Below are 20,121 nucleotides of genomic sequence, written 5' to 3'. Positions count from 1 at the left end.
GGTTCGTTTTCGAGATATCGTGCAGGCAGCCAGTCATATATTAAATTTTTCCAGCCCCTGAAACTTAAATATTGGATTTGTTACTGCTTCATTCACAACTTGTGCTTAGCTTAGAGCAAAAAATAGAAATTACCGTGTTGATGTTGAAAGAAACTTTTATCACGAGCGCTTCTGTGTTTATTTACTCGTTATTTATTATATTTTACTTTTATATTACATAATGATAAAAGGTTATCACCATGAAATATTGCTCCTATTGCCTCCAATAAAGATGGTAACATCGCGTTGACCTTTACGCAGAACAGTTTGTGTTTGCTATGGGCTTTCATCTGTCGTAGAGCGATACATTGGGTAAATATTTGTCCAATATGTGCGATAAATATAAGAAATGTAAATACAAATGTAATTTATTTCCCGGCCTCGAGGACGAGCATTAACACTTATCGGCTTCCAATCAACACAGACTTAAATTTGTTGTTTTATATTTTCTTATTTTTAGGTAAATTTTTAACCTCTCTGTAGATTTGATTTTTCCTACCTAAACGTATAAACCAAGAGAAGAACATGTTCCGTTAAATTTTTTATTTCTGTGACTTTGAGACAGTGTTTTTTGAAGTTGCTGCATACACCGTGAAGAAAATACTTGAAATGGTTTTATAATAGCTGCGACTTTATTGGTTACACAAGAGATAACTCATCCAATGCTAAAAATTGAGGCACGGCACGATTGAATGCTCGGACTGCCATCTGTGGAGTGAGATGCTAAGGTATCTCAGGTTTAAAATATTTCGAAGATAACAATCAAAGTTGCGTATAAGTTTAAAAACAAAAATACTGGATTTTAAGATTGTCACATTTTTATGATCTACTTATAAAAGTTTATGCAACGTAACAAAAAGGTTGACACGTCGATTTAAACAGAATAATTGAAGATAGTTGTTACATGCATGCTCTTTGTTTATATATGACGTTTAGTAATTGAATTCCTACTCATGCTCTATATTGCGCTATGTTATTAAATGACTATTATGGAAGTAAACGAATAATAAAATATTGCTATCAATGTGCTTTTTTTATTTTTTATTAGAATTTGTTTGAAATACACTAAAACTTCGCAAGGCACTTCATTTAAAAAATTAAACTGCAAATACGGAAATTCAGGTTAAAAATAAATATGTCTTTGTTTTAACCGAAGGACTGCTGTAAATTTTATTTATATTTTTTATGTTTAACTAGTATTTTTGAGTTAGCTACAGATATTCTACGTTCTAATTACTGTATAAAATACTTTTTAAGTATTAATATTTCTTTGATTATTATTTTGACTACCTGTGTTTTAGTGATAGTCATATCCACAATAACCAGATTTTATATGCGTGTAAGCATATTCATAATCGCCCATGGCAAAATCCCTTCGAGCTAAAATTTATGAGTATGTGTTAGATAATTTTGTACTAAAAATGCATTTTATACTTTGTATGTGATTAGAATGAAGTGGGAGTATTTGTAGAGGATAGACGCTTATGAATTCAAGCGTGGAATAGACATCTAATGTAATTTGGAATAAGACGAGACATAAGATAGACGTTAGCTAAGGACTCCGGTGGGACAACATAATTCTATTTCTTCAATAGCAGATGTGACTCCTCTACTGAAAATTCCTTGGAGAGCTTTGATTTAATAAAATAGTTCTTCAGGAAAGTCCGTGAGATCATCTTCATTAACTGTGCAATATGAATAATGATGATCGATCTTTATTAATTTATCCCTGGTTTATATCTGTTGGAAGGAGGCCATATTTCAATTAAATTGTTGCACAATCTTTGGTGTGAGCAATGTTTTCTTTCATTGTATCAGTATATAAACAAAATTTCTATTTTATACCATTGTCAGAATTAAAAAAAAAAAAAACATGCGGCCAGTATTTATTACAAAAATTCTAAAACACCAACACTTTATGAAATTTGTTATCCCAAAAAGCTTTCCCACGATCAACATTTCTCAGTTTAAGGATATTTATTACTTGATTCTGGAGTTATGCCAGTTATAACACTAAGTAGGTGTACATTTAGAGCGTTATGACTAATGAAGATAATTGCCGTTGTCAGATTAACCATGCGCAACATTTGGTGGCTGTAATGAGTGCAACCTTTTTGCACTGCCTTTGAACGGGAGCACTGAAACGAAAACTGTGATCGGCGCTGGTGGTCCAAATTAGGAACACACACTGGGCACCTAAAATGGACCGGTCGAAACCCAAGACTAAAATGGAACGTGGGAAAAAATAATTTTTGGAAACCTGAGATGATGACGTTTAAATTAAGGACAGGGCTATTTGCATCAGTCTCTACGAGAATGGAGCGATTGCGAAAAGGCGCATGGAATAGTATGCACAGAATTGGAATTTTAATAGAAGAGCACTACCTCGTCCTCAGTATAGGTGTTAAAACAGGCATTTTGGAATTAGTGCTGTTTATTGATAAAGACATCATTGTAAGTCAATATACTTTTGAAGTATGCATTTTTATTGTGGTTTACCATAACTGAACAAAAACACATTTTTTAAGCTAGTTCAAAATATCTCAAGTTCCTTAAAACTGTTTTGTGAAACCGGAAAACTTAGACGATTGTCGTGAAAATATTGTTGCAACACTTAATTTTAATTATTTTTTACATTGTAAACCATTGCTCCTACATAGTGTGTACTCGTTGGAATTTAAAGTATAAATTACTTTTAAACGTGTGTATTAGTTTTGGTTGTGCTTCTACCAAAGAGAATTCTGACTTCTCTTTATGTCTAAAAGATTTCTATATTTAACTTTTGGAGTTGTCTATTTTTATTTTGTAATTTGATATTGGCATAACATATTGAGATTTTATTTCACAAAAGCTAATTACGAAATATTTTATTTTAACTTCCTGCACCATACCATGTAAGACAAAGTTCTTGTGTATATCAAAAATTCATCATTTAAACGCATGTTTAAAAAAAATGCCCTTAAAATGGGGTGTTTCACGAAATTGTGGTAAAATAAGGAAGTGATATGGTTTTTGTTTCTTAACTATTATTAATTGCGACATACTATTGTAGACGTACTTGTGGTGGATCATTATCATTATAGCGGATGGAAAGGGGGTGAGGTGAGTTGCCGTAGTGGTAGGGGTAGTGTTGAAGCGAGGGGTGTGTCAGTTGCCTTGCCATTTGTGCAACAACGGCGGCGGCGTGGCGGCTCAGCAGTTTGGCGGCACGGCAGGCCGCGGTTTGTGACGTCATAGACGAGGAATGTGAATATAACGGAGCCCCTTCCCTCCCCCCCCCACTAACCACTGCCACCGAGTAGGCGACTAGCGGCACAGCCACTGCCACGTTTGTCGATCTGTCGATCTCTGATCAGCTGTTGCTCAAGCATGTTCAATATTGTTCATGAGGTCTTCTTTATCTGACGTTTCAGAAATACGAAACGTCGTATGGCGTTTCTTACCCCTTATCGCAACGGTTTAGGGTTTCATGGCGCTAAAAACTTGACACATGTGAATTTAATATAGGTACTGCTTTCTTGTGTTTAACGATTCGTTAACTGAAGTATCAAATAAATGAAAATTATCTAGCTAATTATAGTTGTTTTTAAGAATAGACAGGAAAATTGTTTTCAGAAGCCAAATGAAAATAAAAAAATAACTGCGGATTATTTTAATTCCAATCTATGGTCTAATCCTCAAATCTACAGTCAGTTCCGGCTGGACTGATGTGACCTTGAGTGTGTATCTTACAAAATAGGTAATTCATTGATAAATAATATAACGTATTTCCTACGTATTGCCTTACATGAGATAGTTTTTTAGCGTATCAAATGTTTTTAAATAATATTCTTTGTTATTTATCCAGAAAAATAATATTTTTAAATAACACACTCACACGCTACTGAAAGTTATATTTTAAAACTAAAATTTTATCAAGGACGCGATGTTAGGAAGTTTTTCTCATCCAAAGAAGAAAGTAGTAGGCTTACATGTCTATAAAAATGTAGAATTTTGGTCTGTTCACTTCAAGTTGAGTACGTTTTTGGACTCATGCACTCATAAATACACGCGAGAGTGGGCGTTGCTTTAAAGAGTATTTAAAAGATGAGAAAAGTATAAAGAAAAGATTAGAGAAGTAAAGACAATTTCCTTTTCAAAAACACATACTTGTATAATGTATATTCATATTATATCGTATATTCAAGGTTAGTGGCAGCGATTTTGATTTTCTTTTACTCCAGTAACAATACTAGTTATACAAAATAGCTTTTTTTTGTCAAGTATTTGTGCACTCGTCTTGTCATCTGTTAATATGGCTATTTATTAAAGGAAGGAATAAAAAAAACATATATAAAACGGTAAAATTTCGAAAAACTACATTTGCAAGAATCCCAAAGTGATTTGGATGAGTTATATTATTTCGTTGAATTTAATTTGGATGTGTTTCTAAATTGTGCAACTATTCTGTCTTCTTCATTAGGCTATAATAACATTATTTTACGAATTTACCAATAATGGTTGATTTTAATCACTGATTTATACAAAGAAACCTAATTAGGAGGTAATTATGTTTCAATAACTTAAATTATTAAATATTTTTTGTGTAGAGTTCATCCCTACATTTCTTGTGGTCAGAATCGTGGAAAAATCTGAAAGTGTGAATCCCACTGGTTGTGGTTTTAAATTGTTAAACTTCACTAAGTCAAAAACATTTTCAGTGATCGCAGTAGAGGTTTACTCTAACTACATGTGTTCAAAAATACGAACTACAGTATGTGAAGAAAGTACGAGTGATACGGAATTTCGTTACAAAATTCCCTTTTGAAGTAACTCAGGGATAGCCTGGGTGAAAGCCACCGATTCAATTCAATTCGGAAATTGTAGCAGACGCGAAAGGAAAGGGCAAAGGGCAGAGGTGGCAGTGAGATCGGGCGGGGTGAGGCGGTGGCGGGGGCGGGGGCGGCAATACGTGAAAGGTTACCCGAAGGCGGTGGCCGACATCGATTGAAACTTCACACTTCACAAGATTTTACTCAAGTATAAACTATATCAAGATTAAACACAACCAATCTCTCTTCTTCCACCGCCAGGCTTACATCTGGATGGAAATACAATATAGAGAGTGATTTGATTTCCTTAATTGAATTTCCACCTTAGAGTATTTCCTTTCCTCAATTCTTTCTGTTTGATATGATATACGACCGAATCACAATCTGGTCTTGAATATAATCAATTGCCATACATAGTATAAGTAATTCAGTGCTAGTTTAATTTTATATTTCCGTATGCAAAGCCTATATCATAAGTTAAATAGACCTAGTGTATAATGGATATGGTTAAGCAGGTTCTAAAAAATAACATTGATCGAAACCTAACTCCATATTATTTTTCCTTTTTGTTCTTATCAGTTGTAATTGTAATTGATATTACATTCAATAATTAGGGTTAGAAAATGTACTCCAAAATCGCCAGCAAATTTATTTTAATACTGATATTTAGTGTGTGAGATCAATTGCTTCCTAAAACAATCTTGTTCGAGCAGTTTTGCTGAATTGGCCTTATTTGAGCTCTTCATCTTCCATACTAGTGATATGAGTAGGCCTAACTCTGATGATGAATGGCGAATCTGATGACTGTTCTGTTTGCAGGTGTGGCATGCTCTGTGAGTGATGATAGAAACCATGGTTGCCGGTGGACAACAGGCTCTGGAGACTAACAACGATGAGACCATGTACTACGACTACTATCCTCCAGACTACCAGCACTATCCGGGCCAGGGCAGCCCTGATCTCGTCTACGACTATGGTAGGTCTCGGTCTAGTCCTCAGAGGATCCGGGGAAACTTATCGTGAATACCTCCTTCTGCGTCGGTAATGGTCATGGAACACCGTTGTTATGTGCTTCACATTTTCTAAAACTAATTGTGACCAATCAATCATGTACGAGTATAAACGATGTGTAATAATCAGGTACCTTAATTAAGTACAGAGATTTCAACATCGCCGTTTATTTCTTCATGGGTTTCCTTGGAGGCACACATTTCCTTTTCTCGATTGGCGATCGATTTGAGATGTTTATAATCCTAAACGTCCTGGGAAGGTGTAGTTGGTTAAACAAAGAACGTTCGATTAGATGTCAAATATTGTAATATATACCTTGTCCCAGACAGCCTTGCTGTAGTCGAACATAAATCCAGTTGCAAGTATATTATTCATTGACGAAACCTGATGTCTCATCAATGTTGTCGTTGTGAAATATCCCACCATAAGTTACGTATGGTCAGAGGAAACCCACAGTTTATAATACAACTTGCTCTATTTTTATAACGTCTTGAAAACGCTGGAGATGAAGACATCGGTTAAATTCCGTTATCTGTCCCCGAATTTTTTTTTATTCTGTACTACTTTAGCTACTGAAATAGGAATGGAAACGCAGAAGCGTAAAGTGCTGCAGCAGCTCTCGAGATAGTTCTTGAGGTGATTTTCGTACTAACCCATTACGTAATATATTCTAATTTTAGAGGATCTGAATACGAATAATAATTTCGTTGTCCCTAAACAAACCGTAAACATTTTGGGAGCAGATAACGAAATTCAACAACTATGTAAGAAATACAGGTTTTGTTTTTATTCGAGACCAGCAAAGGTCAATTCCACCACGTTTGCCTGGTCTACTTTGGGAATAATAACCGTTTATTATTTACGAGTTAATGGCCATATTAGGCACACAACACAGAAAGTACAGAAACGAATAGCAATAGCAAAATACGGTTCCAAACCAAACTTGGGTGAAAAATCGATATTACTATCCAAGGATAATGAGAGAAACCATGGAAACAATCAAGAAAGATAATAACTTCCACAAAGAAGGTAGCTTATCAAATCCCTGGCATACAAGCCATGTTGATCACGGCTTTTAAATTGGTCGTTGATTAGTTAATCTATAGCCAACCAAAATAACAGCTCCGGCCCTTTCAACTCACCTGTGTAGGCAGGCGGCTGTGAGTTATCGGCATTTTCGGTTTAACATCTATTGATCGGAAATGCCGTTGTGTAGTGAGGTTGAAGTATATCAAGAATTGTGTTAACGCTGAAGTGTTTTGGCAATCTTGAAAGATTAGTTTATCAAAAACTCCTAAAGAATTGTTATTTCGTGTATTTGCAATTTTTCCTGACCCTTGGTCTGTGGTTTTGTTGGTAACTGATAGTAATAGTTTTGCCTTTATGTATTGAATCCTTAATGATGGTAAAGAATGTATTACAATTCTAAAAAGTGTCAGTTTCCGTCGTGCTATTTACAATCTTGCAGACAGTTTTAAATTTATCTTAAATTCTGGATCATTAGTTTTCGCTTTTAGCAATTGTACTCTTAAGTCAGAAACCTTTTGGAAACCTTTGGGCTACTCTATAATAGCCCGTCTTAAGTTGTTTTAACATGGTTCAACGTTCTAGTAACAACCATTGTGTTTATTATGTTGTCCGAAATGTATAAAAATTCAAGTTGTATAGTACTTTATTATAAATATTAATAGACTTGTGCTTGTTTTGATTAGATAATAGTTTGAAGACACGATTTTGAAGCACTCTATGACAACCGATCATTTGCATTAGACAATGCTAATGTCATTATCGCCCTAGTGTCAGCTGTTGTTTCAAGTTCATTGCCACCAACCGATAACCCACACGTATGAATTACACAAAACACAGTGTTTCCAATCGCGTTCATTCATCTTGCTTGGTTTACACTATTCAACTTGTGTAACATCCCTTTGTATTTCCAGTGAAACGTCTTCGATTGCAAAATTCTATGTAACAATGCCTGTCTCAATGCATGATGAAATCTGAACGAGAACTTTTAAAATTTGGTCTATGAGTACATTATGTTGGATAAATACAAACAATGAGGAACACAAGCTGTACGTCAGGGTCTCCTAGGTCAGGTTTCTGTTGAACGTCTCAGTTGTTTCATTCATTACCGTGTTTATTATTATTATATGTATTAAAATGGATCACGGACACAGTAAAGTGTTCAAACTAGTTCGTACTGAGCGCTGATCGTGACTGTACGTCTTTTGATGATGCACAATGAAATAAAGAAATATATAATGGACTTATTTGTGTCCATTTATAAAGTTCAGCATAGAACTAATGTATTTTCTCTAATTGTGCTTTCTCAGCAAATCGTGTGATTGCATAGAATACATTATTTTTTTGAAGGAACACAAACGATAAAAATAAATTAGAGGTTTGAAATGAGGAACGCCGAGTTGAGTAAATTTTGCGACGTTTGGAAAGTGCTCCAATATGTCCTTTGGTGTTCCAAACTACAGTGAATCGTAGTTTTTAGCAGTTCCGTATATATTGGTAAATGGTTTTGTCTCCTTACTACTTTATCGCTTACTAACATTACCTTATCGTTAGTAGTACCGGTAGGCTGTGGTTTGAATAGTTACAGGTCAAAAACAGCTGGTCATTCTGGACCTCTACACCAGCTACTAGACGAATATTTAAGATTTAATGTTTGTGTAACTTTTAATGAAATTTGTAAAATCTAGAATCTACACAAAACTTAAATATCTTTTCTAGAAAGATCCAAAAATAATTGAAATTAACTCTGTAATCAGCATTCTCGTCTTAATGATGCACAAAATTGTCTAGACACAGCATTGATAAGTTTATAGCTACATACATATAGTTTCTATATTGCATACACACAATCAATGGGATTTTGTAAATATATATTTTTTGCGGATAATTTTGCTACTCGGCAAAATTCCTTTCACTGAATATACGATATTTTAACAACTAGGATGGCAATGAAAATCTAGATAAACAGAATTATTATTATTGTTATTTAACCAAGATTAGAAAGTATTTCCAGTTTCTGATTTTATACTATCGAATCGTAGATCATATCGGTTTGACACCAATGTCATCATTGCGGGAGGCAACATAGTTGTTACCTTTGATTGTATTACTTAATTAAGAGATAACTCATCAAATGCTTTAACTCGAGGGACGGGATAAGTGAGCGCTTGGACTGCCATCTGTGGAATGAGAGGTCAGTTTGCAAATATTTGAACAGTAAATAACAATCAAAGTTATGTGGTGCAGCCCTAGCGTCAAAACTAACTGAAATTATCCCTCGGACCCAAGCACACCTTGCGTCAAGAACGTAGCCAGGGAACTATGTACAGAAGACATACCTCAAAAGTACATTTTACGTACAAATACCGAAGTTCTATAGTGAGTGATAACATATAACAGTAGACTGGTTCTAAAAAAGTGTTAAGGGAGTAAATAACGGTATCCAATATGCTTCTCTTCTTAGTTTTAGAAATTCAATATTATTTTAAGAGTATTCAACATTTTCGATGAACTTAATCGTGTAGATGAGTATTGTGCTTTTTACTCCCTGCTACTGCTATGTATTTATTAGTTGCGCCTATTTCCTTCTATTTCCCTCTTGTAATGCAAATTGTATTGCAGCAGTTACCAATCATCGGTATACAAGTCGATATTAGCAAATATCGACATATCGATGTTTGTCAACACCAGGACGTTGAGGTTAGCCAACATCGGTGTGTTGATGTTAACCACTTTGCTGCTCATTATTGTATCAACGGATTATCTTTCAGTGTTTTTGCCATTAAGTCTGGATAATAGTTTAATAATTAATTAATACTTATTGTTATTATACGTTAGCTGTTGTTTCTGTTATGGTTGTTATACAGTTCTTATTTATATTATATAATTGTCGATTGGTCTGAATAAATACAAAAGTAAACGTTTATTTTTGTATAAATGCTTTATCGAATATGCCTAAATGTATTAAATGGAGTATAACATTTAATGTAAAGTGACTGGCAGAAATTCAGGAACGTAAAGCGACACATTTATAAATTCAGATTTTATTAACATTACTCGAGTTTTCAGAAACGTTGATCAAATATGTTACCAATGGAACTCAAACACAAACATTATTGAACGGGATTTTGATTGGATTCAGTATTGCTGATAATTGGCTTTGTTCTTTTGTAAAGCTGTGAAATGTTCATCTTATCAATTTGTATTATAAGATAAAACTCAATTGTGCTCGCACCGTAACTAATATGCGTGTAGCTGGCCGTCGATATGTTAAACCCGTGTCAAACTGGATTTATATATCAAGGTTTACATGAGTTACTCTTTTACATGTTCCAACCTTTCGCAAGTAACCTGCCTACAAATAGTGCGATTTATGTTCCCGTTACAGCGCATACATATGTATTACCGTGATTACAAGTATTGAAACGGGAAGTCCGGTGCTGTTAATCATTACAAAATGCGTTGCAATTCGACATTTGGTTACAAATCACCTACTTCGTAAGATTTTAAAATTATGTATTCTGATTCAAATTCAAATTGAAACGATTTGATCCATAAGAGTGATAAGGCCAAATAAACCGCCAAGGAGGGATTGACATTTTATTGTCATTCAGAAATTAGTTGAGAGTATTGATCTGACTTTTCGATCATTCTGTGCAGATTTTGGAAAGACACACGGTTTTGTGGTACAAGCTGATGATGATAGGCCCCACCCACACATTTGTATATATTTAAATGTGTATATCATCATGCCTTTGAGGATGATTAAATTTTAGGCTCACACGGTAGGTGTCATCATCTGTATTTTCCGAATCACGCCTTTACGTTCAAATCTTGGCACATTCTCGCTGTGGAGATTCATCTTCATCCAAAAAATGTTAACCCAAACTGCTTGTGTCGTCAATATTAGTATAAAGGTACTATTTTGTTTTTGGAGCCACTATACAGTATTTTAACTAGAAACAGTTGACTGAACCAAAAACCCATTCAAACAGTAAAAGAACAAGAACAGAAGATGTTAAGAACAAAAAATTGCAATTATATTTTGCCTCTACCATCAAAGAAAATACTAGTAGCCACATGAAAGATAGTTCGTTCGAAATGCCTGGAAATTTTGTAGTTCAAACTCACAGAAAGTCTTAAACTAATTAGTCTCGTTTGAATTCCGTTCGGATTTATTCTTATTTTCACCTGTATTTTTGAATTGACAAAACGATTACTGGCCATACCAGCGGCGCAAGTGTGTACTTGTGTAGTAACCCTGTTGTTTTGTGATAGTTGTCGTGTGAATGTTGTGGCTCTGTTATCAGTTCCAATTAGAATAAAGTCAGCGACCTTCTGTTATTCTTATTCTTAATTTGAAATAGGGTTCATTTGTAATCGAATTTAAAGTACACGAGTAACTAAAAAACTGAAACCCTCACTACTTGTACAAAGTAAAATTGTATACTTTGGTACGGTCGGCGCCAGTTCGCACCGTATACCTTCATATCTTCTGGTGAGTTTCGGCTAGCCCCTATGGTCGGTCAGAAAAAGATAAAGACAGAGGTTTCGTTGAGGATATATGTAATTTTCAACTTTGAGCTTCGGATTAGTAGAAAGTAAATCTTATTTGGTTGGAAAGAATAATAAACAAAGGCAACAATTTTATTTTTGAAATTACAACACCATCTAGTTTAGACAAAATGGTCTGCCATATATATATATATATATATATATATATATATATATATATATATATATATATATATATATATATATAGTCGTATTCACTAACCCGTGAAAACAGTCCAACAAGTTAGTATTTATGATTGCATTGATGTATGGGGTAATAAGTACAACATTCAAAACCTTAGCGAAAATAAACTTTGTTCCCAGTTCTAACAGTCGGTCATATAATTGTGCTAGTCGCATTGTCTCCGGCCTGTAGGTAGGTCGGCCAGGCCAAATGTGCGAGAGCTGGCCGTAGTCCAAGAGACGCCGCGCTGGCGACCTTGCTGTGGCGTGGACTACACAACACGTGCCACGTCATCATCAGGGGTTCGCGGGCATTCACACCTGGCGTACGTGAGACTTGTAAGTAAATATTGTGTCGCTAGCTGTAGTCCAGTGCTGACGAAATTTTGTATCGTGGAATACACAACACGTGCCACATCATCACCAGGGGTTCGCGGGCACTCAAACCTGGCGTACGTGAGGCTTGTCAGTAAATATTGTGTCGCTAGCTGTAGTCCAGTGCTGACGAAATTTTGTATACCGTGGAATACACAACACGTGCCACATCATCACCAGGGGTTCGCGGGCACTCAAACCTGGCGTACGTGAGGCTTGTCAGTAAATATTGTGTCGCTAGCTGTAGTCCAGTGCTGACGAAATTTTATACCGTGGACTACACAACACGTGCCACGTCATCACGAGGGGTTCGCGGGCATTCACACCTGGCGTACGTGAGGCTTGTAAGTAAATATTGTGTCGCTAGCTGTAGTCCAGTGCTGACGAAATTTTATACCGTGGACTACACAACACGTGCCACGTCATCACCAGGGGTTCGCGGGCACTCAAACCTGGCGTACGTGAGGCTTGTCAGTAAATATTGTGTCGCTAGCTGTAGTCCAGTGCTGACGAAATTGTTATACCGTGGACTACACAACACGTGCCACGTCATCACCAGGGGTTCGCGGGCATTCACACCTGGCGTACGTGAGGCTTGTAAGTAAATATTGTGTCGCTAGCTGTAGTCCAGTGCTGACGAAATTTTATACCGTGGAATACACAACACGTGCCACGTCATCACCAGGGGTTCGCGGGCACTCAAACCTGGCGTACGTGAGGCTTGTCAGTAAATATTGTGTCGCTAGCTGTAGTCCAGTGCTGACGAAATTTTATACCGTGGACTACACAACACGTGCCACGTCATCACCAGGGGTTCGCGGGCATTCACACCTGGCGTACGTGAGGCTTGTAAGTAAATATTGTGTCGCTAGCTGTAGTCCAGTGCTGACGAAATTTTATACCGTGGACTACACAACACGTGCCACGTCATCACCACGCGTTTGAGAGGCTTTCACACCTGGCGTATGTGAGGCTTGTCAGTAAATATTGTGTTTTTAGCTGTAGTCCAGCGCTGACGAAGTTCTGTGCCGTGGACTACACAATACGTCCCACGTCATCACCACGCGTTTGAGAGGCTTTCACACCTGGCGTACGTGGGGCTTGTCAGTAAACATTGTGTTGTTAGCTGTAGTCCAGCGCCGGCGAAGTTGCGTGCCGTGGACTACACAACGCGTGTCATGTCATCACCAGGCGTTTGCGGGTATTTACCATTGTGGGGCTTGTCAGTAAATATTGTGTCGCTAAAAAATAATTGACCCGCACATGGGCGTATGTAGATTGTTCAGACATGAGCCAATCAGTGTTTTCTGAACAAACATTGTTGTTTTTTTTTCTTTTTATAATAGCTTTAAGTTTAGTTTACTAAACTCCACTGTATTTAAAACTGATTTTTTGTTAAGAGAGACACTTTTTGTAGATACGCCGCGTGTTGTAGTGACGTCAATTAACTTCGAGTTTTACTTGCCGAATCTCAAAGGGAACAAACACTGTTGCAACCCTCGCACTTTTATCGAAGTCATCCGATATATTCTTAAACCATATGAATGCAGTTGTGTTTCAAATTCATACAAAATACTTGTTTTTTGTGATTTATGTAACAAAAACGGAATGACAGTTGGAAATGAATCATGATCAGTTTAAACATTTATTTGCTTGTACAATTTTTGATTTCTGTATACTTACAGCGTGTATTCGGTTTTTCTTTACCATGGATTCCAACCATATTAACAATGTATGCGTAAATATTGTTGCAAAATTGTAGTTTGTAACTGTAACACAGAGTAAGTGGGAAATTGTGAAGCAAGAGCGGTGGATTGACTGACCTTGAGATGGCACTCACTCTCTGGCGGCGCCCGCCACCGGTTTACTGTGGGCTGGAAAACATGCGACCCGAGCCGCCTTGCCAGCTAGACCCGATAACCCGAGATTGCATGAGCGTGTTCCTGCGCTTGTTGACCTTTCAGGCGAGAGCTAGCCTTAGTACATTTCAGGGGCAGATGTTTGGCATACGACAATAAATACAGGAGATGGAATGACGGCTGCTGATCCTCTCTGCTACCCAACTTTCCCTGAAATACTGCATTGAGTTTGTAGAGCGAATCTGCCGAATTTAGAACATATAGGATCTATCGGAACGTAATGGAGGTACGTTAACAACGAGATATTTAAAACCACACTCGTAAAAGTAATAACAGTTTAAGAAAATGTGTAGAAGATTGGAAGAATATGTATTACGAACGTTATTTAAAAACGCAAAGAAAACGTAAAAGATGGCTGGTATTTCTACCCATTACCATTTCATAATAAAAACTAGAGCCAAGTAATTAGCTCAATTTAAGGCATAAATAATGGTTGCACCCAGATATAAATGACTAGAAACCCCATTAATTTTCAATATTGTGAATCAAAATGGTAAAAATATTTTTATTACTAGCAGTTACCCACCATGGACACATTCTTGTTTAATGACATTCCAAACAAAACAATCCTGAGACAAGTGATAGTTACTGAAAAATATTCCATTCTCTTGATCCATTTTAAGTTTAAAGATGGGCTCCTGAAGTCGTGTAACGAAACTGCTTTTTATAAGCACGTCTGAAATTTCTCAAATTCCTTCCCAATATGTCATAGTTTATAGATTAGCTCCAATGATTTCAGTGACAATTTTAAGCCAAGGAGACCGAGGTCGAAGTCCTTAGATTTTCAGTTAACACACTTATGATGTAATAAACTATGGCATTTTACTGTAGTTTATTAACATTCCAATAACAACAAACCAGACAAAGAAAATAAATATTAACAATATTTGTTTCCTGTAATACAACTTTAGAAAACAATGGGGAGTAACCCGGAGGGATATTTTAAATAAGAATAGGCCTATATGTTAATTAGGGACCCTAAAAATGACCATATAAAATTTCAGTAGAGTTGGTTGGTTGGTTGGTTTGTTGTGTGCAAAAACGTAACAAAGACACATTCTTCTATTATATATAGCATAAGTTACGATTTCATTGAAATCTATATAACTCTATTCAACTTTTCAACACGTATGGAGTTTTAAATAAATCATAATTTGTTTGTCTTAGTAAATTAAAAAAGTCTAATTGAGAATTGAAATATATAAACCCCCTTCCAAACGAAAAATACCATAAACCATACTCTAATTTGTGTTTACAAATGTTAAAAATAAGGAGTTCTAAATAAACCATTAATACGTCTTTCTCTTTAAAAAAATAAAAGAAACAGGTTTGGTACAATGTTCTAGAACCTAATGCAATGCTACCACCATGGCCACTGGACACCCTCGTCTCAAAACAGTGTTAACAAAACAGTTAACAGTGAACCATGCTTTTAATGTGAAATCTCATCTTGCTGGATTAAACTTGCGTCCTTCCTTAATAGTGCAAAAAAGTCAGGTGTTGGCGATTAAATAGATTGTTTGTAAAAATCGTTTACTCTCCTGATACTTAAAATATGAAGGCCACTACGTCAATGTCTACTACTTGGTATTGTACGATTTAAGTATGTTAATACCGTCATACTTATGTTTTGTTAATGGAAATAGTTAAAGTTAACCATTGAGCGCTCATGCGATCTGAGTTTAAATTTAGGTTCTCGAAGGATATTTTTCTTTTCGATACAAGTGCGAGCTGACATTTTCGATGGATTCTTTCCTGACGTCAGATGACGTTGGATGATCTGAGGTTGGGAAAGTACAGATCGGAATTGCCCCATTAGTGCGGGCTTTGGTGTTCTCGCACTTCCGACGAAAATGCAAAACATCCCTGGAGATAGTATCCAAATTCAAGATCTGACCAGCTGAGAGCTCGTAAAGGTTAAATTTAACAATGGTACTGACAGTAACTTATGTATAATAACATAAATATATCGCCTAACAACTTTTAATACATAGGGACAGAGTGGTATCCGCATAACACCAGACTAGGCTCCCTCAAAACCTAAGAACAATATCGTTGTTAACGTCAATTAAATTTTGCCTAAGCCTTCAACATTTTAAAGAGTTTTGGAGTTTATTTATTCCAGTGAAATTTTAAGGACATGCCCACAAAAAAAACGAATAATTGAGGAGTAAAGTATATTTAAAGTTCTCTAACTGTGAAGAATTATTATTTCGCATCGTATTACAAGATTTTTTACAATTAAAACTATCATCTTGTATTTAAAATTGAAATAAGTCCTTTAACCTTTAGTATCGATAGCAAAGTAAAAACACTGAACGTGTTATCAATAATTATCGACCGAAGATAAGGGAGATACGAACGTGAGCACTCCACACACTCGCAGATCTTCCAGATTAATCTTTAATGGTATAAAAACGTTTTAAAGAATCCCAGATTAATCATTACTGGTATATAGACGTTTTTAAACGTTTTAAAGAAAACAATTTCTTAAAATCAATTCAGTAACAATATGCTCTCAGAATTAGGGCTGGACTGTATAATGTATACCTTTTTAATTTTTTAAGACAGATTGTGGGAGATATGATCATTTTTAAAATCGTGTTTTTGTTTATACGTCTGTGCGAGAACCCTTAATAGGACGATCCTAGAGACTTAAAATTTTGTACCGTACACAGGTATACATAGATTCGTTCATCTTGGTCCAAGAAAGAACTTTATTGATTTTGGGGTCAAACGTCAAAACTTGATTTTGACTCCGTTGAGTCGGCTTATAATTCCTATATTTTAAGTAGTAATTAATTTTTAATTTGTAGTTATTTATTAGTTAATATAAGAATTCGTCTGTGGTATTTATAGAGTAAATGCCCGTATTATGACCGTGGTAACCCTCATTATGGCCTAGAACAAAAACAATCCCTGACACCCGGCCGGCGTCATCTGTCAACTCCGGAATCTGGGTTGATGGAGAGCCTGTTGGTGAGCCAAATCTGTTTACGAGCTGCCCAGCGCCAGTCTCGCGTGTTATCTGCACAAATTGTGTGACCCTACGCAACCTCCAGGTCCGGCCGAGGCGTTGCGCAACACGTTATATCACCGTTGATAGAATGATGTCATAAGCCATTAACAGCTTATTGGCCCGCTCCTTTCACTCCATACCTGCAGTTTAGGGCAGGTCTGAAATCGGAGGATGCACTTCATAACCGCCAGATCTGTCGCTCGGGCGCTCTTACTGCCGGGTAATGCCGTGTTCTGGCTAATTCTGCAACCTAACGATATGCTTTTAACAGACACGGAAAAATTGTTATACATTATACTACTGATGTATCCTTTCAAACTGATTCTTCCCTAATTTACTACGACAAATTTTTTCTGTTCAATGAAAATGTTAGGTGTGCCTTTTTGAACGGTACATAACTTTTTATCTGTATACATTTGAATAATAAATGTACCTTAAGTCAAAGTCAAATTGTTTATTGCGAAAACATGTTAACATGTATAAAAAACGTCTAGAGATTAAAATTAAAATAATTTTGTCATTTATCCCGCAATATCCATTCTTACATACAGTTTTTGCATTCTATCAGTCTCATTTATACGCCATTTCTATCCACTTCCAACGTCGGGTTCAGTCTTGTAAATAGTCGCTCTCCCAGTTGTGTGCCATAAATTCGCCGACATTATAAAATACCTTTGACGCTAAAAAGCGTTTGAGGCGAATTTTTAACGCTTTAGGCGTTGGGGCACTTTTGATGGAATGTGGCAATCTGTTGATTAAATAAACACCAGCCTGTGAGGGCAAGTGCTCATAAGCAACCGTTCTGTGTCTTTCAGTTCGGTAGCTGTCTCTGCCTCTAGTCTCATACTCATGTATGTCTCGGCCCCTTATCAGGGCACATCTTGACTTACGGAACAAAATTGTTTGTAAAATCTAGAGACTCGACAGAGTCAACAGTTGCAATTTTTTGGAAGCTTGTTTGCAGGATTCTCTGAACTTTATTTTTGTGATTATTCGAATCGCTTTCTTTTTCAATTCGAACGCTCTTAAAATGTTGCAAACGCCCTGGTGCGTCCAAACCACTGCAGGTAACTAGTGAAATTTTTTGCCCGACTACTACATCAATAGGCCCTACTGTGGTAGGAAGGGTTGATTCAATGTGAATGTTGAGTTCAGCTCCAGTTCACCTTCCTCTTAGCACACCGTCTAAGATACGAAGCTGTCACAGACTTGACTTCTTATTTATCCGTTCATACGAACATGACTCCAGATTCCAGGAGTTAATTCTGTGACAGCGTCGGATTCCAGACGTTGCGCCAAGAGAAAGGTGAACTGGAGCTGAACTCGCATTCGCCTTTAAAATCCATATTGCAAATGGTTGTGTAGAAATCGTTTCCTTATAGAAAGAAGTGAATTACTTAGCCACCAATGCAAACCCAGGACCAGTCAACAGAATTCGCTAGTGTTGGCCTATATCCAGTTATTAGGCCTGGCCGTTGGATCGCGCTGTGAATTGTGTTCCCGTGAGACTTCTGTTGTATGTCTTCTGTGAGTCCCTCTGTCTTCGTAGACGGCGCAGAATCCATTTGCTCCATAAGTAGTCTTTGGTTGTCTGTTGATTTTACCCACACTGCGCTTATCACCACTACCCTAAGGAAATGATGAGTGCCGCTGCATAATTCACGATATGTTTTTGCCACCAACCGCGAACACTGACGATTGGCTCACAATTTCTGCAAAGCTGTACCACCTTCTACCGTTATGCAACTCATAGAAAGTCAGTGCAAAATGTTAGCAAGATTGGAGTCGCTGTAGCGGTGCAGCGCTGTGCGGCGTGGCGGCGACCCGAAGTGAAGGGAAGGGAAGTGAAAGTGTTCTGGCGTGCTGATGTGAGGACATTGTGTCTGGGGATGTCAGGCGGCAGTACGAGGACATGGCAGGACAAGGCGGCAGTTACTAGCAGATAGAGCCAGGAATGTTCAGGGCTCAGCGAGCTTTTCACAAGTGATCCTTATCACGTAGGAGCAGCCTCAATATGAGTTGCCGATCGTAAAAATAGCAATGATCTCGTCAATGAAGAAATATAACGCAGGTTGCAATAGTAGATGATTTTAGTTGAATTTAGTATTCCTCATCCAACCACGATGTCGTGAAATATCCAAAGATGGTTCCTGGAGTCTGTGTCTGTGAACCGGAATATATTTTTTTTTTGCATTTTACCCTTTCGCACATAAGTTGTAGTTTAATTAACACTGAGTTTTTTTATTGTTAAAGTTTGTTCTTTTTCTCATTTCTGGATGAGAGTCCCTTCATTGAAATTCAAGTTTTCGTTGTTCCAAGGATTAATTACGCCGATGACTGGCATCACTGATAGAGACGATTCAAACCATATAATAAAGAAAAAAAATCCATGCTAAAAATATGTCTAAATTCGACTACCACGCACTCTTGCGCTTGCTACCTTCCCTATCTACGGGGACGGTAGTATCTGCTACGTAGTGGCGCTGAATTTGAATAGTTGGTTCTATCACAAGTTTTTCTGTAATTTTGGCTCACAGACGTTTCGCTCAAACTGTTTCGGCTGCAGTTTTGTTTATTACCGTACATGATTATAAAAATTATATTAATTCGATACAAAATCTAAGGTAAACAATTTTTGTTTAATGTGAAAGTGTATGTCGGTATTAACCCTCGACCTATCAAAAACAAGGTATCTTTGCTACTGATATTTTCGTAGTAGTACCTAAAATCGCCCATAGCTAGAAAAGGGAACGATAGTCAACCAGGTATGATCCTAATCTGCCTCACTGAGGTTGATAACTAAGACTAGTCTATTTACTAGTGTTACACTAGGTCCCGTCATTTGTAATACTAGACTTGGCCGTCGGATCGCGCTAATCAATTTAAGCTTAGTTTCTCTGTTAGAGAACATTTTTAACAAGAGCTCATATGGAATGCGTGTCTCAAGGATAAAGTACAGATGTGTAAACTGTTCGTCGTTTATCGAACAAACGTTGAGTTAAAACTTATTTAGTTAAACGTTATTTAATATCTTACGTTTTATATTACTCAAAAAGCAATTATAACGTAATTTTCTACAGTAGTTACAACTATTTTACTGTGGGTTAAGTAATTATTATTGATTGTAATTGAATTTATTTCAGTAAAATACAGTTTCTTCTACTCGCCGTAATAATGTACTTAT

At 36.6% G+C, this 20,121-nt stretch overlaps 1 protein-coding gene across 4 annotated transcripts in view; it reads left to right on the top strand.

Moving 5' to 3' along the window:
- Nucleotides 1–20,121, top strand: part of LOC124364890 (fibronectin type-III domain-containing protein 3a) — a 181,572-nt gene that overhangs the window by 123,641 nt on the left and 37,810 nt on the right. For 2 of the 4 annotated variants that reach the window (XM_046820693.1, XM_046820692.1), the window contains exon 2: nucleotides 5,670–5,826. The exons of the other annotated variants lie outside the window; for them this stretch is intronic. In XM_046820693.1, the coding sequence (XP_046676649.1) occupies nucleotides 5,691–5,826 (136 nt within the window). In that variant the 5' untranslated portion in view covers nucleotides 5,670–5,690. The remainder of the gene's footprint in view (nucleotides 1–5,669; nucleotides 5,827–20,121) is intronic. 4 annotated transcript variants of the gene reach the window in all.

This window comes from Homalodisca vitripennis, chromosome 6 (assembly GCF_021130785.1).
Source record: "Homalodisca vitripennis isolate AUS2020 chromosome 6, UT_GWSS_2.1, whole genome shotgun sequence".
NCBI lineage: Eukaryota > Metazoa > Arthropoda > Insecta > Hemiptera > Cicadellidae > Homalodisca > Homalodisca vitripennis.
The sequence above is the reverse complement of the archived record's forward strand: the minus strand, read 5'-3'. Positions and strand labels throughout refer to the sequence as shown.